This window comes from Lutra lutra, chromosome 6 (genome assembly GCF_902655055.1).
Source record: "Lutra lutra chromosome 6, mLutLut1.2, whole genome shotgun sequence".
Taxonomy (NCBI): domain Eukaryota; kingdom Metazoa; phylum Chordata; class Mammalia; order Carnivora; family Mustelidae; genus Lutra; species Lutra lutra.
The window spans coordinates 132,506,906-132,531,330 of record NC_062283.1 but is presented as its reverse complement, the minus strand read 5'-3'; the positions used below and the strand labels follow the sequence as shown (position 1 = coordinate 132,531,330).

Here is a 24,425-nt window from a genome sequence, read left to right as displayed (position 1 = left end):
TTCTGTGGCATTTACCATATTCACAATGTTGTAAAACCACCACCTCTATCTAGTCCCAAAATATTTTTATCACACCAGAAGGAAATGCCATACCCATTAAGCAGTTAGTTATTCCCTAATTCCCCTTCCTTCCCGCCCCTGGAAACCACCAATTTGCTCTCTGCCTCTATGGAGTTACCTCTTCTGCACATTTCATGTAAATAAAATCTGACAGTGTGTGACCTTTTGTATTTGGCTTCTTTCACTTTGCATAATGGTCACAAGGTTCGTCCCCCTGGTGGCATGTATTGATTGGTACAATACTTCCTTTTTATGGCTGAATGCTATCCTATTATATAGCTATACACATTCTGTGTATCCATCTACTGATGGACACTTCAGTTGTTTCCACTAAATGCTATTTTCCATTAATTATTTCTGGCGGGGATATGATCTCTTACACAAAGCGTACATATTTAGAAATCTTTTAGAATCTTCATCTCTTTTTAAAAAGCAACTGTGTTTCCATTTCCCCAAAACATATACTAAATGAAATATAGGCATTGTGAAAGCTTAAAGCCCAGAAGCTTACAATTGGACATTTTATAGAGTGTGTTTTGTATCAATAAGGATAAGAGGAACTCCTCAGCAAACTTTTTCAACACGTCATCCAAGGCTGGTCTTATTAAAAATTTGTTATCAGTAAGGCACACACAAAAGCAAAAGACCGGCAACCAAAAAATCATATTTTCCATATAGTAAATTACTGAAGAATCATCATATTTACCTGCAATAGGTGGGCCCACAGTCATGGGTAGAGACATGAATCCAAGTAGAAATCCAATTGCTTGAGAAACATCCTGGGCACCAACTAACTCAAAGGCAATGGGGGCCATAATGGAAATGAAGCATCCATCGAAGAGACCCAAGATGAGACAGACAGCAATGAGGGCCCCAAAGACCCTACATAGGGGAATCATCATGGACATCAGACCAATGAAGAGAAAGGAGATTACCTAGGACAAGACAGCACAATGTCAACTCTGTTCTCAGGAAAAGTGAATGTTACAATCACCAAGCAACATGTTTAGTACTTTTGCCCAACTATTGGTTAGTTGCCTCCCTGGCCCAATTCACCTTGATTTTATATATATAATCAACTCCCATAATCATCTCCCCTAAGTTCCCCTAGCACTTTCTCAAAATTTCCATAAAGGAACAAGAGTAAAATAAGTATTTTTATTACTTACTTTCCCCTTCAGCCTGTAAGTTCTTTGAAGTCAGAATCTGTACAAAAGTCATATTTGGAGTAGATAATCTAAGGTTTAAGAATCTTACACCTGGTTGATGGGGCAACTGGGTGACTCAGTGGGTTAAAGTCTCTGCTTTCAGCTCAAGTCATGAGCCCGGTGGTCCTGGGATCGAGCCCCGTATCGGGTGCTCTGCTCAGCAGGGAGCCTGCTTCCCCCTTTCTCTCTGCCTGCCTCTCTGCCTACTTGTGATCTGTCAAATCAATCAATCAATCAATCTTAAAAAAAAAAAAATCTTACACCTGGTTGATACTCAATAAATATTTGTTCTTTGAGAATCAGCTCAAATTCATTCATCAAACATCTGATTTTGAAGTTATATATACCCTATTAGCGTTAGTCCTCTACAAAAGGAAAATATGCCAGCAAGCTTTAGTACTTCACATCACACAGCTTCCAGCTTGGGGACTAGAATGACGTAAGGTTTAGACATTTAAATAATTTAGAATACGTTGCCTGCCAATATTCCAGACATATTCCAAATATTCAGACCAAGTGAGATTAAAATAAGTATCTATGATTTGCTATGTATTACATAAATATGTACTGAATTTCGATTATTCAAATTCCAATTAAGTTTTGACTATCATAGGAAATATGTATAATATGCAAATGAAAATATAAACATATTCTACTAGAACATCCTAAGAGCTAAATTATGTAATCCAATTTTATTTGATAATGTAAATTAATGTGATTATTTAATGATATTTTCAAACACTGTCTTCTGGTGATACAGCACAGATATACCCTGTTTAAGCACAGACTTAAGGCTGAGAAATATTCTGAGCCATGAAACACTTTCATTTAATGGTAGAGTAGTTAACAGAACCAAACACTTGATTTCGCCTGCCACTGGGTAGCTTCTGTGCTCTGTGCTGTATACAGTGCCACGTGAATAAACCCTGGTTCCTTACCCTTCGGTTGTGGGGGGATGAACATGGAAAACGACTGCACATCGAGTGTTCTAGATATTCCATAGTTGCATATTCCAAGTACGGTGGGTACACAAAAGGGAGCAGGCAATTTTAGACAAAGAACTAAATGAAACTGGACAGTTCACCAGTCAGCAGAAGAAATGTTTCAAAAAGCATCAGCCTTTTTAAAGATTTTTTTTTTTTTAAATTTGTCATAGAGAGAGAAGCGAGAGTGAGCACAGGCAGACAGAGTGGCAGGCAGAGGCAGAGGGAGAAGCAGGCTCCCTGCCAAGCAAGGAGCCCGATGTGGGACTCGATCCCAGGACGCTGGGATCATGACCTGAGCCGAAGGCAGCTGCTTAACCAACTGAGCCACCCAGGCGTCCCAGCATCAGCCTTTTTAGAAATATGCATAGGATAGCAGGATCATTTACTTAGTGTTTATTAAATGCCAGGCACTGTTGGGGTGCCTGGGTGGCTCAGTGGGTTAAAGCCTCTGCCTTCGGCTCAGGTCATGATCCCAGGGTCCTGGGACTGAGCCCCGAATCAGGCTTCCTGCTCAGTGGGAGCCTACTTCCTCTTCTCTCTCTGCCTGCCTCTGTCAAATAAATAAATAAATAAATGTCAGGCATCGTTCCAAGCATGTTAGCTAGTGATCTCCTAACAACTTCATGAAGTGGGTACTAATGTGATGCCCATTTTACAGATGCAGAATGATGCTGGGAGACTTTTAGTAACATGTCTACATATGCCCACCCGGGAACCCCTGATCTGCGCAGGCGGGAGCAGCAAGCAGGCAGAACTCTTCCTGGGGGTACCTCCCACGACGAGGGGGCTGGGAGGAAGGGAGAGACCATATAAAGCAGCCATCTGGGTTCCATCTTCTATTCCGCTTTTCCCACCTCCGGCCCACCAAGCAAAGTCACTCAGCTCAGGGCAGCCGTGCACAAGCTCCTCCGTGGCCGGGTTGCCTGCGGAGCTGCAGGCAGGGCCCAGCGCGTGGACCGACGCAGGAGGAGGCGCCGCAGTTGTACCAAGTTCTCCAGCGGATCGTAATGCAAGTGGTCCGCGGACCCCACGGTAAGAAACATGCTCTTGAAGCAAGGGGCAGACTCCAGGTTAGGTCTCTTTTTGGTACCATCATACCATACAGCTGAGTGCATTTTTCTTCTTCACTATTAAAACAGGACTTTATGGTATAATAGTTTAAGACTCTGAGTTAGTTATTTGAAAATTAAGTCTGGCACTTCACTTTTTCTAAAGAACACCATCTCCCATTCTCCTGGTTTTTTTTTTTCCCCCTCCTTCTTTGTTAAAGATTTTATTTACTCATTTGTGAGAGAGAGCAGGCAAGAGCAGGGGAGGGGCAGAAGGAGAAGAAAAGGGAGAAGCAGGCTCCCCGCTGAGCAGGGAGCCTGCCGGGTGCTCATGACAGGAGCAGAAAGCAGAAACTTAACCGGAGGAGCCACCCAGGTGTTCCCTTTTATTTTCTACTTGAACACTTCCTCCAACCCAATTCAATGAAAACACATGCATAATTTCTCTGCATGGGTAATTAGTGGGCTTGCAGCCTGGTAGGTTGCAAAGAACTAAGGTTCAGAGGAACAAGACCAGGTTCCAGCTCTCTGTGACCCTGAACAAGTTAAAAAAAAAAAAAAAGGCTTCCCAATATTTCCCATCTACAGAAAAAGATCTAAAAATAAAATGTAGAAAGTAGTTTTGTAAGGGCCTATTTAGCCAGAGGGATTCCATCTTGGGTTAAACAGTGATTTTGTTGTTTATTCAGTAAAACTTAAACTGACCATGCCCCCCTACCCCCCCTACCCCGGAACTTACTTAAAAGCAAGCCCAGGAAACCAGTCCCAGGTAACAAAGCCCAAATACAAGGGTGGGTCAGGCCAGGTGGAGACATCCAATCAGTGGGGGCACATACTGTCCCCTTGGCTACCAAGGAGTATGGGCCCTGCCTTTTGGCACCAGTTCTGACCAAGGTGGTAGGCTAGTTCAAATATCTACTAGGGTAAATTGTAATTCAGTTGGCCACCCGTGTGTGACCTAGCATGGCTGTGCAGCTTTCTCTGTGTGTTACAATCTCATTGGCCGCCTGTGTGTGGCCAGGCCCAACCACTTGGCCCTTGCCCTTTAGAAGTTAGTAGGTAAGGCGGGGGGTGTCACCCTCTCTGTAAGAGGCGCAGCCCCGAACGTTCTGTTTGATTCTTGATGCTTGGTGTGAAATAAAGCTTTGCTTGACCTTCACTTTGTATCAGTCTCGCTCCTTTAATCACGGACCCATTATTGGGGGAACTTTCAGTTTGAAATTCACAAGTACATAAAGATTTCAGGATTATTATCATTGATAACCTAACCACACTTTAATAGTCTTAATTATATATATATTTTTAACTCTGCCTACAAACATAAAAGGAGATAAACATGGAAAGTCATAACTTATCTATTATCACAAACTCCAGAGAATCTAGAATAAAATTTCTGGACACTATGGGGCCACATTCAATGAATTTAACTGGTCAAGCCACCGACTAAACGTTCCCAACCATGCCACTGTAACTATATGAGGTTTGCTTTCTTCTTTTTTTTTTAATAAAGATTTATTCATTTTTCAGAGAAAGAGCACAAGCAGGGGGAGCAGCAGGCAGAGCAGGCAGAGAGAGAAGCAGACTCCCCGCTAAGCCCGATGCGGGAATGGATCCCAGGACCCTGGGACCACGACCCGAGCCAAAAGCAGGCACTTAATCAACTGAGCCACCCAGGCATCCCTAGGTTTGCTTTCAAGAATATTTTTTTCTTTGAGTATACTTCCTGTCCTTTTCTATTTTGTTCAGTAAAAATCTCTCCCAAGATAAGAGAACCAGAGCAAATTATTGAAAGTCTAAGCACACCAAATCAATTGTGCTCAATATATGAATGTTTTTCTCAAATTTAAGACCCTTTACTTCTGGTGGTTATCCTGATTTTTCTATACATTTTTGGCCCCTTCTAATTTTTGTTCTTTTGTTCTTTTGTTTTGTAAAAAATAATTCACTTAAGAGTTTCAAGTTTAGGGGTGCCTGGGGGCTCAGTGGGTTAAGCCACTGACCTTCCGCTCAGGTCATGAGCCTGCTTCTCTCTCTCTCTGCCTGCCTCTCTGCCTACTTGTGATCTTTCTCTGTCAAATAAATAAATAAAATCTAAAAAAAAAAAAAAAGGTTTCAAATTTAGTAGGAGTGTCTAGGCAGCTCAGTCAGTTAAGCATCTGACTCTTGATTTTGGCTCAGGTTATGATCTCAGGGTCATGAGATCCAGCCCTGTGTTGGGACCTGCACTGGGCTTGAAGTCCGCTTAAGGTTCTCTTTTTCCCTCTCCCTCTGCCCCTCCCCACCTCTCTTAAAAAAAAAACAAAACAAACAAACAAAAATGAACGTTTCAAATTTATGTATATATTACTATATATTTGAACTTAACAGTTTCTTAATACTTCACCTAAGTACGAGTTCACAGTTCAAACTATACTAACTATATTCTCCCTTTTTCAAGTACTTGACAATAACTATTGTTACTCAAAACTGTTAAGTTTTAATAAATAGAAATTGTTATTTAAAAGTAAAGTTTCTTGGTTTTTTGTTAGGAATTGAGTTCATTGGCATTTACACATTTATCCTTTACCATCTCTCAGAAAATAGCTAGAGAACTGTTCATAGGGGAGTTTCTGTACTTCATCATTTCCCCAAGTAAATACTGATCCATACATCAAATATTGATTTGTAAATACTGGGCTCCTGTTTGAAAGATAAATAAATCTAGTGTTACTACAAACTTCTTTCCCTCCTCCAGCACAGCAGCTCTGGTTAGATTTAAATGAGGTATTCTTTTTTTTTCAAGATGTCATTTATTTGACAGAGAGACAGAGAGAGAGAGGGAACACAAGCAGGGGGAGTGGGAGAGGGAGAAGCCGGCTTTCCGAGGAGCAGGGAGCCAGGTGCAGGGCTTAATTCCAGGACTCCTGGTATGATGATGACCTGAGCCTAAGGCAGATGGCTTAACTGAGTCTCCCAAGCGCCCCTAAATGACGTATTCAGAGGTCCCTAATTCTCTGCTAGCCTCTGGCACTGACATTTAATAAAGCATTGACGGTTGAGGTGTCTTTCTTGCTTTTGTTTTCTTAAAATCACCCAAGGAAATATCTTCTGTCACAGTATTATAGGTTCTATTACAGAACACCTTGCTTGAGTTTGTTTACATACTTAACAAAAAAATTGGGGTGGGTCTTTCTTTCCCTTTTTTTTTTCCTATTATCTTTCCCTATTTCTACCACTAAAAGAACATTCTTGGAGAAATGTCAGTTTAAGTTTTGCTCAAAAATCTAAGTATAGTTCCAGAAGAAAAATGAGCTGCACCTGATAAGCAGTGGGCATTTTCAGAGGCAGACACACAACTGGCCCCAGTTAGAGTCAACTGTTGCTCCTACGAATTTATTCTATATGAAGTTTCCAGACGTTTCCAGCTAGGAGCCCCGAGCAGAAAGCCTTTAACCGTTATTATTCTGTATGATGCAGTTCAGTCATGTCTTTGCTCGGCATTTAGAGTGGTTAAGCTGAAAACACGAAACCAGGACCCTGACGGAGTTTACATTCAGAACTCTGAAGCGGAGGTGTGAGACTGCCGAACCAGGAGGTGAGGAGTCTGTCTTTAAGCAGAGGTCTCCGGGGTGCCTGGCCGGCTCACTTGGTGGCGCGTGCGACTCAGGGTTGTGAGTTCGAGCCCCACGTTGGGTGTACGGATAACTTCAAAAAAATTATAAGCAAAGATCTCTAGTTCAGGATAACCAAGGTCTCCTTTCTTGAGACCTGTTCCAAATCAGGATCTGCTTCAGTATTTGATAGAATATTAAAACATAATCAAAGGAAGGGTTTATTAATCATCCGCTCTGGGGAGATGCTTTACATGGTTGTCACCGTGACTCCTTACCGCAGCCCTCGGCCGCTTCTGGAGATAGCTGGTGTCAAGAACTGGGGATAAACTCATGTCCCACTCCAGAGCCTGTGCTTTTCTGCTCTGCAGCCTCCCAGACCCAAGATGATCGTGACCAGAAATCAGACCACGGGGAGGTTGTGCAGTGTGTTCCGTGCCCAGCTGCTAGGAGACGGGGAGGACGAGAACGGTCACAGCCCGGTGAGGCCGGACTATAACGGACAAAAGCAGGGAGCGGGTATGTCTGCCCCACCCATGACGAGAAGGTAAGGAAGGTGAGCAGCGGGAGCCTTCCAGATCTCACAGGCCAGGCCAAGAGGTCGCCAGCCAGCGAGGGAAAGAAAGGGCGAAAAGCAAAGAGGCAGAGCTGGAGTTGGTGGCGGCAAAGAACAGCCGAGATGCCTGGTGGACCAGATGGCCCGAAGCCCCGTGGGAGGGTGGGGGCGCTCGAGAGCCGTCCTTGCGAGCCTGGACCCAGGCAAGGGCAGGGCAAGCCCCGGGAGCACGGATCCCAGTCCGGCGCTGTGCCCTGACCGGACGTGGAGCTGGGCAAAGGGTCAGCTGTCGTGGCGCTGGAGGAGAGGTGGCCTCCTTCGCTCGCTCCTCGCACCTTTCCGCGGCGTCGCAGTGGGTGAGCGATGCCGCCAGGGCCAGGGTCCTCGGTCCTGCGCCGAGCGAGGGGCCCTGCCTAGCGTCCCGCACGGTGTCTGAGGGAAACGTCCGCTGGGCTCGTGGCCGTGCGCTTCAAGAGCCCTGCCTTGGACGAGCGAGGCCCGTGGGAGCCCCGGGTGGGGGGGACGTGCCGTGCAGGCCGCTGCCTGCGCACGTGGACCGAGCTGCGGAATGAGTGCTCATTCCCTCAGGGGCGGGGCCCACGAAGCCTGCTGGCCGTGGACACACCCGTGCCCTGGGCGGGAATGGGCCCTGCGTTCAGGCGGGGGGCCAGCTGGCCCTCGGCGGGTCACGGGGACCGCTTGCCATGCAAAAACCAAACTGAACGGTTGGGAGTTGGGCAGGGAAGCCAAGGAAAAGGAGAGACAGAGGAGGGGAGTGATATAAAGGAGCGAGGCCAGGAGCCACAGCACACACTGAACGCCTTCCTTCTCCTTCACAGGCCTCTCCGAAATGCAGTCCGCTCACCTGCGACTCGGCAGACACTACTGTGGAGAATGCATTACTGCTTCCATCTCAGGAATCTCTCCTCCACATACAACCGCAGTGACTTTAAAATGTGAAATCAGGGGGTGCCTGGGTGGCTCAGTCAGTTGAGCGTCTGCCTTCAGCTCAGATCATGATCCCAGGGTCCTGGGATCGAGTCCTAGGTCAGGCTCCCTGCTTAGCCAGGAGCCTGCTTCTTCCTCTGTCCCTCTCCTGGCTCATGCTCTCTCTCTCAAATACAGAAAGAAAATCTTTAAAAAAATAAAATAAAAAATAAAGTGTGAAATCAGGGGCACCTGACTCTTGATTTCAGCTCAGCTCATGATCTCAGAGTCATGAGATCGAGCCCTGTGTCAGGCTCCATGCTCACTGGGGTGTCTGCTTGAGATTCTTCCCCTCTCCGTCTCCCCCACCCTCAAATAAATACATCTTTTTTAAAAATGTGAAATGAAACCATGTCATTCTCTAGCAAAGACTCACTACACTTCAAGTAAAATTTCTTCATTTGGCTTTTAAGGTCCTATATAATGTGGCCCTTCCTAGTTTCCCAAACTCTTGCCATGTCACTCCCTATCTTCTTGAGCTCTTCCTTTTTCCTGCCCCCAGTATTGCTCCAGGAACTCAGGGGCCATGCGTGTCTTGTGTGTATCGCCCCGCCCGGGTCTAGGCTGGAGCACAGTAGACACAATCGTTGGAAAGAATGAAAGAAGTGGAGAGTCTGTAATGTAGCAAGTGTCCATTAGAGGGTTCCCTTGACCCTCGAGAATAAGACCAACTGTTCTACAAGCATGTCCACAGAAAAGGTCCTAATGAAAGACTGATCATAATACAGTAAATGCTTTCAAAAGGAGCACTCTACCAGCTACGGACGCTTCCTTCCACCACGTGACCAGACTCCTTTCTGCAGACAGCAGAAGGGAGCCACACACAGCCACCCACAGTGAGGCCGCCTCCCTGCTCCTCAGGGTTCACACCTCCAATACCGTCCTCAAACGGTTGGGGTTAGGAGTACCAGAGACTGCACGTGGGTTGTCTGCCACATGATAATAATAAATGGCAGCTGCTGTTATTTCAAATCACTTAATGAAAGTTATTTTATCTGTAATAAATGCTTTTTCCAATCATTTTCCTACATCCAAATCCCACTTAAGGCCCGGTTCAAATACTGCCTCCCATCTATACGGTGAGGAGACACGCTCACTACTCCCTACTCCCAAACTGCCCCCCACCCCAGACTTCACCTTCCCTTCACAGCCAAGCTTCTAGGCAAAGTAGTCTACATGGCCATTTATTCAGTGATTCTGATCATTCTTTAGCACCTGCTACTGCGCTGAAACTCTGTTGCTAAATCCAATGAAAACCTTTTAGTCTTTTTTTTTTTAAAGATTTTATTTATTTATTTGAGAGAGAGAGCATGAGAGGGGGAAAGTCAGAGGGAGAAGCAGACTCCCCATGGAGCTGGGAGTCCGAGGCAGGACTCGATTCCAGGACTCTGGGACCATGACCTGAGCCGAAGGCAGTTGCTTAACCAACTGAGCCACCCAAGGTGCCAAAAACCTTTCAGTCTTTGACGTGCCTGTCCTCTCCCTAGCCACTGACACTGCCGAGCCCTCCGGTCTTGAAAACACTCTGCGCCCTGTTTCTTTGCCACCAATCCGGCCACTCCTTCCACTCCCCGCTGCACACCCCGGCCGCCACTCCCGCATACAGCCCGCGAATGCCGAAGTCCCACAGGTCTCTTGACTCTCTCAGGAGCTCCAAACCCAGCCTTCCCACAAGCAGCACAAATTTAAAATGGCAAAAATGAACTCAGCATCTTACTCTGTTACTGAATCATTGATCTTAATGAAGCAGCACAACCATCCAGTCTGTGACTAGAACCACAAACCTCAGACCCCGCGGAGGGGGCTCCATCACCCCCAGGGTCCCGGTACACACCGCTTTATTGCAATGCTTCTGCCTTGGCTCCTCCTGCTTCGATGACTTCAATAGTCTCCAGCCAGTCCCCCTGCCTCCGCTTTTTTTAAACAGCCTTATTGAGATAATAAAATCACCTACCATAAAATTCGCCCCTTTAAAGTCAATACTGTGTGGGTTTTAGTTAACAAAGTTGTACCACCATCACTACTGCCTAATTTTAGAATATTTCTACCACTCCAGAAAGAGTCCCCATACCCTGTAGCACTTACTCCCCAGTGCCTCCTACCCTGGCCCCAGCAACCACGAATCCGCTTTCTATTTCTGTGGCCTGACTATTCAGGCCACGTCACAGAAAGGCAGCTATATGACCCGCAGCCTTCCGGGGCTGTTGGAACCCCTGCCCCACCTCCACTTCATTCCACTCTTCGCTGGATTAAGCTTAATAAAATACAACTCAGGCCATGTCGCTTCCTTGGTTAAAACCTTCTCATGGCTCCTGGTAGATGTCTGGACAGTGGTCATCCTCTTCCTCACCTGCCTCCTGCGTCTCCCTTCAGCCCGTCTACACGCTCTCTTTATCCCCTTTATCTCCCCTTTCACTCAGTTTCCCAGACATAATATACCGTGTCACACCTCCCCCTGTCTGCCCACGGGGTTTTGTCTGCTTGGAACACACTTCTCTGCCTTATCTGACTGCCACTCACTTCGGAACACCCCACTAGCCAGGAATCCTCGCTAGCGACTCAGATGTCCCATGCCCATGTTTCTACGGCACCTTCTAGAACAGTCACTATTCTAATGCGCCGTAACACTGTTTTATCTGTCTCCCCACGAGACCATTAGCTACTAACTGAGGGCCCAGGTCCTGTTTCATGCTTCTTCTGCAGCATTTAGCACAGTGTCCAGCATGGAGGAGTTATTTAAGCACTTGTCAAATGAGTGTCAGTATAATCTTGGAATTAGCATTAGTTTTGTGCACACCCCTCGACGCCCAGGAGGCAATGAGCAATAAAGAAGTTCAAAAGAAATACACACCCCTGAATTTCACAAGATATTGCAAAAGGCACATGACTATGAGAACTGTGCCAAAAATAAAACATTCTTCTTAGAAAAAGTAATGGGCAAAAACCACTTGGATTTGGTAGAGTTCCATGACAAAACAAATAAGATTGTTGTTTGATCGTCAGTGTCCCATGTTGAAAACCCAAAACTCCTTAGCGATTTTGCCCTCTGAAAAACTGCTGGTAGAAGTTAGGTTCCAGAGGGCGCCTAGGTGGCTCAGTGGGTTAAAGCCTCTGCCTTCACCTCAGGTCATGATCTCAGGGTCCTGGGATCGAGCCCCACATCAGGCTCTTGGCCTAGCAGGGAGCCCGCCTCCCACCCGCCGCCCCGTCTCTGCCTGCCTCTCTTGCCTACTTGTGATCTCTTTCAAATAAATAAATAAAATCTTTAAAAAAAAAAAAAAAAGTTAGGTTCCAGAAAAAAGTTGTCATTTTTACAGAAGAATTTAAGTAAATAAATACGTATAACGAGACATGAGAGGATAAAGATAATTTTGTCGGGGACAAAGCAGCTTAAGAAAAGTACCTGAAGATACACCTTCTTCACACCAGGCACATAATCTGCAATCCGGCCGAAGAGCAGCCGTCCGACTCCTGAAGTGATACCGATGCACATGAGAACCACCTCTTTGTTTTTTCCATCTTGAAATCTCTCGTTCACATATTTCATCTGTGGGCCAAAGAGAAAAAAGCGACACTAAATATGGTAGGAAAAATTGGCAAGTTTTGACACAAAATGCCTTTGTGTCTCCACAATGTTATAGACTCTCACCCCCTTCCAAATCCAAATATTCATAAAATTTCTTCTGTGCTAATTTTTCATCAGAACATAGGAAGACAAGGCTAACGTGATTTAGCTTGCATAAAAGAAACAAGAAACCTCACAAGAGGGCTTTATTCAAAAATGGGTTACCAACATGCATTTTTTTTTTTAAGATTTTATTTATTTATTTGACAGACGGAGATCACAAGTAGGCAGAGAGGCAGGCAGAGAGAGAGGAGGAAGCAGGCTTCCTGCCAAGCAGAGAGCCCGATGTGGGGCCGGGATCATGACCTGAGCCAAAGGCAGAGGCCTTAACCCACTGAGCCACCCAGGCACCTCCCAATACGCATTTTCTAAGTTAAAACTAAGCCATTAGCTCACGGAAGAGAACAGACTTTGAACATGCCGGACAACCTTGCTCTGTCAGGGTCACCTAAGGACGCCATCATGTGCTCTCCTTAAAGGCGGTTTAAGGCAGTTTCACATCTTCTCGGAGAACCTGAACCAAACGGCCACCCCTGAAATAAGCTATCCTGGAGCTTCCAGGATAAAAGCGTAAGGGTCCCTGGCTGTGAATCTGCCTGTCCGTGCAGCACCAGAACAGACAGAGACACAGAAGCAGTTGAACACAGCGGTTAGGAGAAAACCCTCTTAGAAAGACTGCTTGGGTTCAAGTCTAGGGTCCATGCCTTATCAGCCTTGTGACTCTGAATAAGTTCTTAACCTCCAGGTCCTCAATTACCTTGTCTATAATATGGAGATAGCAACAAACCTCAGGAGGGTGGTTTTGAGGATTAAAATAAAGTATCTATGTAAAGAACTTAGAATAGTGCCTGACACAGTTAATAATGATAAGATATTAATTTTAGGGGGCGCCTGGGTGGCTCAGTGGGTCAAGCGTCTGCCTTTGGCTCAGGTCATGATCCCAGGGTCCTGGGATCCAGCCCCACAGTGGGCTCCCTGCTTAGCAGGAGCCTGCTTTTCCCCCTCCTTCTGGCTTGTACTCTCTCTCGCTATCTCTGTCTCTCTCTCTCAAATAAATAAAATCTTTAAAAAAAAAAATTAATTTTAGGGTTTTTTAAAAGGACCCTTTCCCTTAATTGACAGTGTGCCTAGAACAGTGACTATGAAATGGCCACCTGACAATGTGTTGGGGTTGTTTTTTTTTTTAAGATTTATTTATTTGTTTGACAGAGAGAGAGCAAAGCAGAGCCACCCAGATGCCCTGACAATGTTTTAAAAGGCAGTGTGACCAGGCAGGTGCTATCTTGGGTGACAAAACACGCAACTCGGCACCCACCAGCATAAGCTCTGCTCCACAGCCCCAAAGTGTCACCCTCTCTTAGCACTTCCATTCTCTCAATGAGCATCTGTGCTCACAGGAGAAAAAGCATGTCTGTCCTCCTACTGCTTTCTCTGAAACCACAGAGATGTTTTCACAAATCCAAACAATTGTTTGAAACAATCAGACTTACTGTTCCCTACACCAAACTTTGGCCTGAATTCCAGAAGCCTGCAAAGCAAATTACCCCAGCAAGTTCAACGGCCCAGTGTTTCCAGGTGGTCCCAGGAGCCTTCAGGGATGAATGAATGCCATCCCCTTAAGAGACTTCCATTTTGTATTTTTATGCTCACTTGGAGAGGCCAACACCAGTGCATCTGCCTTTTCCTTTTCAAAACTGGTAACTCCCGTCCCCAACTTTTGCATTTTCACATTGGTCCAGAACAATCCTTTTATCTCATCAATCCCTCATTCATCAGTTGCCCACTGCCTATGTTTGTATTGTTTACTTTGGTATTAAAAGCCCTTCATAACCTCTCACCAGTCTATCTTTGTGCCCTTATTACCTGCTGACCCTCCACTGAAAAGCAGAAAATGCAGATGTCTAAAGGTCTCAGGCAAGTAGCACTAAGGAGTGAAACAGGCTTGTCAGAGAGAGGGAGTTGATTGTTTCTATACGTTGCCAAGTCTATCTCCCAGCCCCCTTTTATTTTAAAAGAAAGTCAGAAATTTTTTGTTGAAATGTTGGCACCTACCTTAAATTTAGAATCCGGCAGGATCCAACCCCATGCAGGCCAAACAGAACATGTCTGCAAACTGCATTAGGCTGGCTTTGATCTTAGCCTGAATCCCATGTGCCCAGCAGGACAGGTTTATTCAGCATCGCTTAAACGCGTCTCGGACTCTTCTTACCTCTCTACATTTCCGCTACCTCTTGTGTCCTCTTTGACTTTCGGAATCCCACCCATTCTTTAAGACTCTGCTCAAATCCCACCTTTTCTATAAAGCTGTCCCGTGATCACCTCTGTCTTACATCCACTTCTTGTTACTGCCTAATGTTTTCATTGGCACCTTAAGTACTGAATGTTCCTACCCAGCCTTTCTAGCTTCTAAAGCTACATATTCTCTTGTGTAAACTCTTACATGTCAAACGAGACCTATCCACCTGCCCCATTCTGAACTCCTCTCCCCCTCCCAACCTGGCCTCCCTTCGTTTCTGGCAACACTACTACTGTTGTCCCAATAACCACAGGGAGAAACTGAATGACCATCCTAGATTACTCTCTCTCCATCCCCTAAGATCCAGGAGTCACCCCTAAATTCTGATGATTTTACCTCCTACCCTTCTCAGACACACTTTAGTTTAGGTTCCTTTTTGTTTTTATTTTTTATTTTATTTTTTTAATTGAGGAATGGTAAAGTGATAGTACAAAGCTCCTGAGAGGGAGGGGACCCGAGAGAGGGGTGCCACAGTTTAGGTTCCTATCACTCCTCACTTAGACAACAACAGTCTTCGAGCATGCTTCTGGCTTGAGGACCCACTCCTGAATCTCTCTGCTCTAAGACCACCAGATTAAGTTCAAGATTAAAACACTTCTCGGCCTAAGATCCTTTGCTGGCTCCCACAGTCTTCAGGGTAAAGCTCCGACTCCTGGTTGGACAGATGAAAGCCTTCCTGCTTTGCTGCCACAGCCTCCCCTCCAGCTGCCTCCTGGTACCCGGCGCGCTAACACTGTGCTGCCCGATATGGTAGCTACTAGCCATGTGGGGACTACTGAGCCCCGAGAAAGGAGCTAGTAAGTACAAAACACACGACCAATTGGGAAGACTTACTGAAAAGAAAGCATGTAAAATACCTCAATAATTTAAAAACTGACTCCAAGCTGAAATATTTTGCCTGTCTTAGTTACTACCTTCATACAATTTTTTAAGATTTGGAAACAAGAAAATTATAAATTACATACGCAGCTTGCATTGCATTTCTATTGAATGGTGCTGGTCTAAGAAATCCACTTGGGGCTGCACAGAGGAGAGAGCTGTTGATAAAGGTAACCTCTAACTGGCTTATTTCTCTGGGCCCTTATCACCCCCCATGAAGTGAAATTAGTTAGACAAAGTGGAAAAATGGATTCCAGCTCATTCTGAAGAAAATAAATACCCTGACTTAAGGCAGGTGGGATATAATTATGTGTATTCACCAGCATTATTTTGGAATTTGAATCCAGACTTAATGTATTAATCTACTTCAGTAAGTACCCAAAGGATCTATTATAACTTTTTAAAAGACATTCTTCAGTATTCAAGAAAACTAAATTCACTAGCCATTCTTTTGATAAAACTAAGAACACCTGCCTGCCAAAGTGCTATCATCTTTTATTAGTGCTTGGTTTCTCCCCTTGCCCTACTTTATAATCCTAAATGGAATACTAAGGTGAAATATTTGGGGCCTTTTGAAAGTTGGTAAGTTTGGTAAATTCAAACTACACTTAAGTGGAAACTTAGTTCCTCAACTATAAGGGGTGTTATTTCATTGAAATTTATTGCTATTGTTGCTATTAAAATAAAACAAGAACTTCAGCTTCTAATACCTCCTCCCCACCAGCAGATAAAATCCGCAAGCTAAAAAAGTTTCTCTGGTCAGTAAGTGAGGGAATTTGAGGGCCTGGAGAACGGAATCTAGGGATACTGGATCTCTGGGTCCGAGAGATCCTTCCTCACTGAGGTACCAGTACCCAGAAGATCTGGTGTTTTCTCCTTACAGCCTGGGCCTCCCATGATTGCCGCAGACTATTTTATGAGTCTCTGCCTACGTCTCAGCCTCTGGAGATGGACATGCACTGTAGCAGAAAGCATGAATATTGGGCAAAACTGATATGTCTAATAACGAGTTACATGGATAAGAACATGAAAATATTGGACAGATGTTTCCATATTTGATCTAACATATTTTAACCTTTTTGTTGAGGGAGGGGGTGAGCAGGGCGAGGGGAAGAGGTAGAGAGCAAGAGCGAGAGAGAGAAAGGGAGAGAGAGAGAGAAAATCCTAAGCAGGATCCACGTAGAGCACAGCATGGAGTTCGATCCCACGACTCTGAGATCTTGACCTAAACCCAAATCAAGAGTCAGAGGCTCAACTGACTGAGCCACCAGGCGCCCCTTAAATCTCACTTTTTTTAAATGAGCATTTTCTTAAAGATTTATTTTAGAGAGAGAGAAAGGAGGGAGAGAGAGACACACTCAAGCAAACTCCCCACTGAGTGCAGAGCCCAAGGCAGGGCTTGATCGCGGGACCATGAGATCATGAACAGGACCAGTCCACTGACTGAGCCACACAGACACCCCTAATCTAAATACAGAGCTCAAAACAGATCCACTAGTGCAAAAGGAAGACCACCATTCTGTAGCGCAGCTGTTTCAAGCAGACTTTATCTGAATGTGTGCGTGCCCTCCACGCAGGAGTCAGTCTTTTATTTCTGTCTCCAAACACGTGTTTACTCCTCTCACAGATGACCAAAACCTCACTGACACTTTGAATACTCTCTACTCCTGAAACATTTTTCATCATTTGAGCAAGAACTTTTGTTAACCATAAAAGCTATTTTTGGATTGTGTGAAACCCTATTTACTGTTTTGTTACCCAAAGTAACCAAGAACTCATATCCCTAAATATCTGCTCATTCTACCCCATGGGTGAAAGAAAAAAAAAAGACAAAGTAGTTCACAGTTTTCCCTTCCTCCCAACCATTCCCACTTCAAGTAAATGGTGATTCAACCTATATCTGCAGATGACATGTTTCTGACCAGCCAGCTGAAGGGACGGGTCCCTCTCCCCTCACTGGAGCTCAGAGGCAGATTCCTTTTTGAGAGGCTGGGGAAGGAGCCCAAGAAAGTCATCTTGCTGGGTTGGCTTCTCTCCCCTCTCCACCTCTCCCCTGCGGAGGAGCCATGGTGCCAGACACAGGGAGACATCAGACCTAGTGTTCTTCCAGGAAGAATCCAGGCTGAGTCCTCTGGCTTTTAGTCAACCATGAAGGAAACTAAATGGGTGGCCATAGTATAAAACCAGCTCCAATAAAGCTGACGTTAAGTGCAGTAGAAACTCAAGCTTCTCCTTGACAAATAGTTGCACAACAGAAGAATACCCAATAGGAGGGAACTCTACAGCACCTTATTTGCAGAAACCCTCGAAACCCAGTGGTGGTACATACCAGCAAAGCAAGGAAGCCATTGATCAAAAAGGTCTGATAATTAGGGGCACCTGGGTGGCTCAGTGGGTTAAGCCTCTGCCTTCAACTCAGGTCATGATCCCAGGGTCCTGAGATCGAGTCCTGCATTGGGCTCTCTGCTCAGCGGGGAGCCTGCTTCCTCCTCTCTCTGCCTGCCTCTCTGCCTACTTGTGATCTCTGTCAAATAAATAAATAAAATCTAAAAAAAAAAAAAAGGTCTGATAATTACCTACTGCTGTTTTCTGGAAGTGTGTGACTTGGCCAATGCCATAATGGTCTTTAGCCTCAACTGTCCTTGTCTCCAACTTTTGAAGGGGATGGGTGACCTTTGCTTAATGTCTTCTATTTAACATTATGTAACTTATTACATAAAGAAGATGATCAAACTTTTGTACATAGAGGTTGGACTGTGTATCTTTGGGGAACAGTTAAAGAAGAGGAACTAGGAGACACTTCAAGATAACTATTTCTGATGCTGGACGTGCGGCAACAGCTGCTGAGTCAAGTTCAGAGTGCTAAAAAAAAACCCCAAAAGGCAGTAATGTCGGGAGGCCGGGAAAGCAAGACAGAAACCGCCCCAACAGAGCACGGCCGGCACGGGTGCTACCAGAGCTTCGGCTGCCTCTGCAGAACTCGCTGGGAAAAAGCAACAGTATTTGTCACCCGAGGCTGTTGCAGTTACTGTGGCCTTTGAGAGACAAGCAGATTCTGGTAACGCAGCCTTATCTGTCCTTGCCTGGGAGGATTCTGACTCCCTGAACTTCCGCCCTTCTTCTTCACGTCCACAACAGCAAACTGGACAACAGGCACTCATTCTGTCCCTAGAAGAAACCTGCCTCTCTTATGGTACGTGTTACACCCAAAAATGGGGCATTAACGCTGCACAATATTTTCAGGGGTTTTATAACAACGATTTCTGCAGCTCCCTACTTTCCAACAAGGATTCGGAGTTCAAAGCGCTTCTAGCCACTTGCTCTTCGCCCCAGAGACGAGCGGCTTTTGCCTGGTGCCTGTCACTTGCATGCAATTTAGTTTCTGACACCTCCATCCAACATTTGAAAAGCTATTCCATCCCTCTAAGAGACCGGTCTGCTGAAAATATACTTCTTTAAAGACAAACTCAAAGAAAAGAGCCTGGCCCCTTTAAAAATTAGAAAGGGAACAGAAAGCCTGCTAGAGGAGTTAATGGATAATCTTAGAATTTGTTGTAAATCAAAACTTTACACTACCCTTTGACTTCACAGTAAGATGAATAGAAATCTGAATAGGAAATAGGGCTTGGTCTGTTTTTTTTCCCCCCTGTCTTTTTTAAGCAACTGTGTTTTCTCTATCTCTGTTTCTGCTAAGAAAAGGAAGTAAATTAAAACAAGTGGGGCCTTCACTTAGAAAGTTTTTTTTTTTTTTACATGTGCACTGTGCACCAGCAAGCCCACTGACGTGATCAAAGGTGGAAAAAAACTAAACTCACTGACTCGGAAACATAAAATTAAGTCCTTTATCTCAAAATAATATTGAAATACAACGGATGGTTATTAAAAGATATTCCTTGATTAGATCAGCCTCAAATGTTGTTTTAGCTTGTTAAATTTGATCAACTGTGCTTTGAGAATAAAACAGCGCTAAGATCTGCTTGAAGTACGCTTCACACAAACATACAATTCTTTGCCTACCAACATTTTTACGAACTGCCATCTTCAGGCATCCCAGTGTCTCTTCCTACCAAGATGTTTCTCTCAGCACCACACCTGCGGAGCAGGTACCAACTGCCTCCTCAGCAGCTGACGAGGTCGGGAGCAGACCTCTGGCCTGACAGGATTTCCGGAGGCACAGGGAGTGGGCTCTGTTGGTTTTCTTAAACAGCCCATCTTTCCATTTCATCACAGTGGGCTTCTGCGGTGTCAGTAATCACAGGTGGCACTCTGCTAAGATACATAAAGGTCAGGACTGAGAAAATAGAGGAAGAGTTTCTGAGTGACGGTTACTTAACAGCCACCAAGGAGCAAAAGGAGCACCAACACACAGAAGAGTTCAGAAGGAAGAAAAATGGCTGATGGCTCAAAAAACCCTAATCTGATTTTAAAAACATCTTCTCATTCTAAAATTTCTTTAAAGCACTTATTTTGCCTTTAAAAAAAAAATAATTTCTCTGAGATTAAAAAAAAAAAAAAGGCAAAACAAAAAACATAAATAGTCCATCCTTGACACAGCATTCATTAGATCAGCTCTAGATTTGGCAAAATGTTCTAAGGAACGATCAGTCAAATCCAGTTTTGGATTTTGATGCCAGTTCAAATAATCCTGAATTTTAGGAGATGGACTTCAACTTCAGAGAGAAAATAAATCGCTAGGGTTTCGGAGTAACTTGAAGTTTAGTGACCCTGACAATTTCTATGCCAGATAGCTCGCAAATTATCAAAAACTGTTCTAGTCCTTCCTGAGCAATGAAAGATATTTAATCTGTTGAGTTTATTTACATTTATTAATTCCACCTAAACCTAAATTTAATTCAAAACAGTCTCCTTCTTGGCGTCTCATTCCTGGCACAGACTCGGTGCTCTTTCAGACCCTTGGTTCCCAGCTAATTTGGATGAACACAATGCACTGAGAATTAAGACAGTGTCTGTCTGGGGGTCAGGCCTGATTCTTGATTTAAGTTCAGGTCATGATCTCGGGGTTATGAGCTCAAGCCCTCCATACTAGGTGTGGAGCCTACTTGGGATTCTCTCCCTCTGCCTCTGCCCATCCATCTTATTAAAAACAAAAATAAAGGGGCGCCTGGGTGGCTCAGTGGGTTAAGCTGCTGCCTTCGGCTCAGGTCATGATCTCAGGGTCCTGGGATCGAGTCCCGCATCGGGCTCTCTGCTCAGCAGGGAGTCTGCTTCCCTCTCTCTCTCTCTCTGCCTGCCTCTCTACTTGTGATCTCTCTCTGTCAAATAAATAAATAAAATCTTTAAAAGATAAAAAAATAAAAACAAAAATAAAAACAAGAGTGTCTGCCTGTGAAGGAGTTAGACCATCTGCCCTCTGGTAACATGGCTGCAGAGGGCTCAGCCCCAGTCCAAAACCCGCCTGTGTGACTAATACTTCAAAGAGCACTCTGAAAATACACCCCGGCCACAGCAGCCCTGCAGGCGTGGATTCCTGTCTGTGATGAAAGCTCTTCTGAGATATCATGGGTTTTCATGTTTGCCTGTGTTTAGAAAAGGGGAGGTGCCCCCTCTCCTCCCAGCTTTGTAAAGGCATACAGTGATGAGTCTTCTCTATCAATTCTAAGAATTATCTAATTGCTAACCAACTCCATAGTATCACATCGAGTTAAAAATAATTTTTTTATTTGAATGATGATGAAAAATGGTTAGAATTGGGCCTAGATCAGTTTTCCTTCCACTAATGTCATTTCCATATATTTCTGAGATTGTCTACCCCCAGCTTTTTCTTTTCCTTTATTACCCTTTCCTAAGAAATTATTTTAAATATGTGCAGTTCTGTTTCGTGGTTTTAAAGTTTCAGGAAGAAAAAGACCACACTGCTAGAGGAGGACAGATAAGAAAATGGAAAGCCTGAGTGGTCTAGATTAAGGATGCCAGCACAGCAGAGAGAAAACTTTTGTGATTGAGAGCTGGAAGGCCCAGGCATAGCAGGGGGAAAAAAATCTTTGGAGCTGAATTATGAGCTCTACCCCTTACTGATTTTCAGATCTTGGACATCAGTTTTCTGATCTGAAACCAATACTGCACGTTCGTTCACAATTTGGCCAGTAACATCCCCTCAGGGGTGTTTTGGAAATTTGTGGAGGGCATTTTAATCTTTCTAATACGGTTGTGCCCAAGTATTACCTTTTTAAAATTTTTTAAATAAAACTTGTATCACCTAGTATTTACCATTTTAACCATTTTTTTAAGTGTATAGTTGCTGTGGTATTAAATACACTTACCCTGTGCTGCCATCACCACCATCCATCCCCAGAACATTCTCATTTTCCAGACTGAAACACTGTTTCCATGAAATTTCCCCAAACCCCTGGCAACCACCATTCTACCTTGTTTCTATGAATGTGACTACTCTGGATACCTCGATATTTGACCTTCTATGGCTTATTTCACTCAGCATAATGTCTTCAAGTTTCTTCCATGTTGTTAGCATGTAGCCCAAGCATTAACGCTAGAGGTTGCTTTTAGGCAACAGGCTTGAGCAATAGAAACCTGAGCAAGGCAAAAGGGTTCACAGTGACCACCGACCACCGAGCTGACCCAAACAAGCTCATTAAGTGACCCACCTTGAAACAGCCATTAGGCCCTAACTGACCATTACAACCAAGCACAAGCAAGATTACCAAAAAAGGAAAATAAGTTCCCACAATCCTTCACTCTGCCCTATAACTGGTGAACCACGACCACCTTGTCAGAAAACATTCCCTCCTTTGCTGTCCTGCCCACTCCTCCTTTGCACTGTATTCAACAAATTTCTATCTCCTTTGTTCTCTCACACCTGTGAATTCTCACACACCTGTGCCACCGGCCCCCACCCAGCTGGAATGCCCCACATTTGGTGGCCAGTATGGAGACCCTCTGTCAGCTCTAGACTCTCTCCAGATTCTCCAGGAACTTCTTGGGACTTTCCCTCAACGGACCTGACTCTCATAACCTCTGACCAAACTTACTCTTTGGTGAGGATCTGAAGCCCCATGGGGATCACACCAGACCATCCTTGCCTGAAAGGGTGAGGGATCCTCCCCTCCCTCTCCCTTTTCAGCCCTTTGGCAACCAACCCTAGTACTCCTTAGACAACTGAATGTCTCTGACCAAAATGGCTCCCTGTTGCGGTCTAAAGGTCTGAGGGCAGACAGGTTGGACTGCCCATGCCTGTGAGGGTGAAGGACCCCTTCCTGCTCCCCTCCCACTCCATCTACAGCTCATCTAGGGTGAAGGGGCACACCTTAGAGACTCAGTTGGGACCCTTTCTTGAGACTGGTTGACTCTCAGCTACCTTGCTTCCCTTTTTCCCTTTGTTCTGGCAGATCCAGCTGCCATCTTGACCTATAGGAAAACACATTTCCACACATCTGAGGGGTGAGTTCTCTCCCTTCTTTTTCCAACCCTGCCAACCATGTGTCCGGCCTTCCCTGTTGCAGGGGACACCCCAGCAAGGATTGCAACTGCCATTCGCCCATGACCTTCTCCTTGGTGGGTTGCCCCAGAAGGGTCAGTTGCCCTGCATAAGGTCCCATATTTTTCAGGTCAGTGGAAGCCCTGACTGAAACTGTGACCAGAAGTCAGAGTCTTGGGGCACCTGAGTGGCTCAGAGGGTTAAGCCTCTGCCTTCAGCTCAGGTCATGGTCAGGGTCCTGAGATCAAGCCCCAGGAGGGAGCCTGCTTCCCCCTCTCTCCACCTACTTGTGATCTTTCTCTTTGTGTCAAATAAATAAATAAAATCTTTAAAAAAAAAAAAAAGAAAGAAAGAAAGAAGTCAGTTTCATTCCTTTTGGTGGGACAGCTCTTTGGAAATTGGCGGCAGTCTTTCCCACTCTGGGACAAGCCTCCCCTTTCCTTTGGACTCACTCTTGGGCTGTATTCTTTAACACTGGAACAAATCTACAGACCTATACCCCTGAAACAAATAATACACTTTATGTTAATTTAAAAAATTAAAAGTTAAACATAAAGAAAAAGAAAGCATACTTCTGGGAGGAAAAAAAATACTGGAACAAATTACAAATTTGACCCCCAAAGCCTGAGGAAAAACATTTCGTCTTTTTACATAACATTTCCTGGCCTCAGTACAGATCAAGATCAAGAGGTGTGGCTCCTCCACAGAACCCTTTCTTGTAATACTATTTTCTAACTTGGCCTCTTTTGCTGGAACACTTCCAAATGGTCGGAGGTCTAGTAGGCACAAGGCTTCACGGCATTGTCCCCAAAATCCTGACCTCCACAAAAACTGTAGAATTTATCTTGCTCAGTTTCATGGCCCATCTGACCCTGTGTATAGCTTTCAAAGTCTGTGGTAACCTGAAACTTTCAAGTTTTGCTTGAAATGAAATCATTGGACAGTGACGTCATTTCCAAATAAGATAAAACATTAAAGTATTGATTACTAAATATAGGTTTATGCTTTTGGCTTCTCATTGCAGAGAAACTAAAGATACCTGGGTCTGTAGAAAAACATGCTTTGTGCCTTATTGGAAGAATGTCCTATGAAGGGAAAGCTTTAGTAAAGAATTTTGGGACGCCTGGGGGCTGAGTTGGTTAAGCATCCAACTCTGATTTTGACTAGGTCATGGTCTCAGGGTTGTGAGATGGAGCCCCACGTCATGCTCCTCACTCAGTGGGGAGTCTGCTTTTCTCTCTCTCTCTCCCTCCCTCTACCCCCTTCCACTCTACCCCTGCCCCCACATGCATGTGCAAACTCTAAAACAATTTTTTAAAAGGAATTTTGGGGCCGCCTGGGTGGCTCAGTCGGTTAAGCATTTGCCTTCAGCTCAGGTCGTGATCCCAGGCTCCTGGCATTGAGCCCCACATTGGGATCCCTGCTCAGTGGGGAGTCTGCTTCTCCTTCTCTGCTCCCACTCCCCCTGCTTGTGCTGTCAAATAAATAATATCTTTAAAAAATTAAAAAGACAGTTTTCTTGGATTAAGTCTGCTCTTGATAAGAAAATGGAAGAGTTTGTTTTTGTTTTCTCTGTATCTGCCCAGAAAACCAAAGTTTCTGTTTTGTCTTTGTTGGGTCTTTAGTTACTTAAGAAAACTAAAACTTCTCAATATTAAAGGAGCTAAGTTTGGCTAACAACTGTGTAACCCTCTTTTTGCCTTTGGAATCTCTCATTGCCACCTTGGGTAAATAAG

General features: G+C 44.8%; 1 protein-coding gene across 2 annotated transcripts in view; it reads right to left on the bottom strand.

The window, feature by feature from the left end:
* SLC16A10 (solute carrier family 16 member 10) overlaps nt 1-24,425 on the bottom strand; it is a 132,035-nt gene that overhangs the window by 5,174 nt on the left and 102,436 nt on the right. For both annotated transcript variants that reach the window (XR_007128224.1, XM_047734513.1), the window contains exons 4-5: nt 11,840-11,983; nt 767-995 (exon numbers count right to left, since the gene is read on the bottom strand). Coding sequence is in view for 1 of the 2 variants with exons in the window: in XM_047734513.1 (XP_047590469.1) it covers nt 767-995; nt 11,840-11,983 (373 nt within the window). In the remaining variant the exon portion in view is untranslated. The remainder of the gene's footprint in view (nt 1-766; nt 996-11,839; nt 11,984-24,425) is intronic.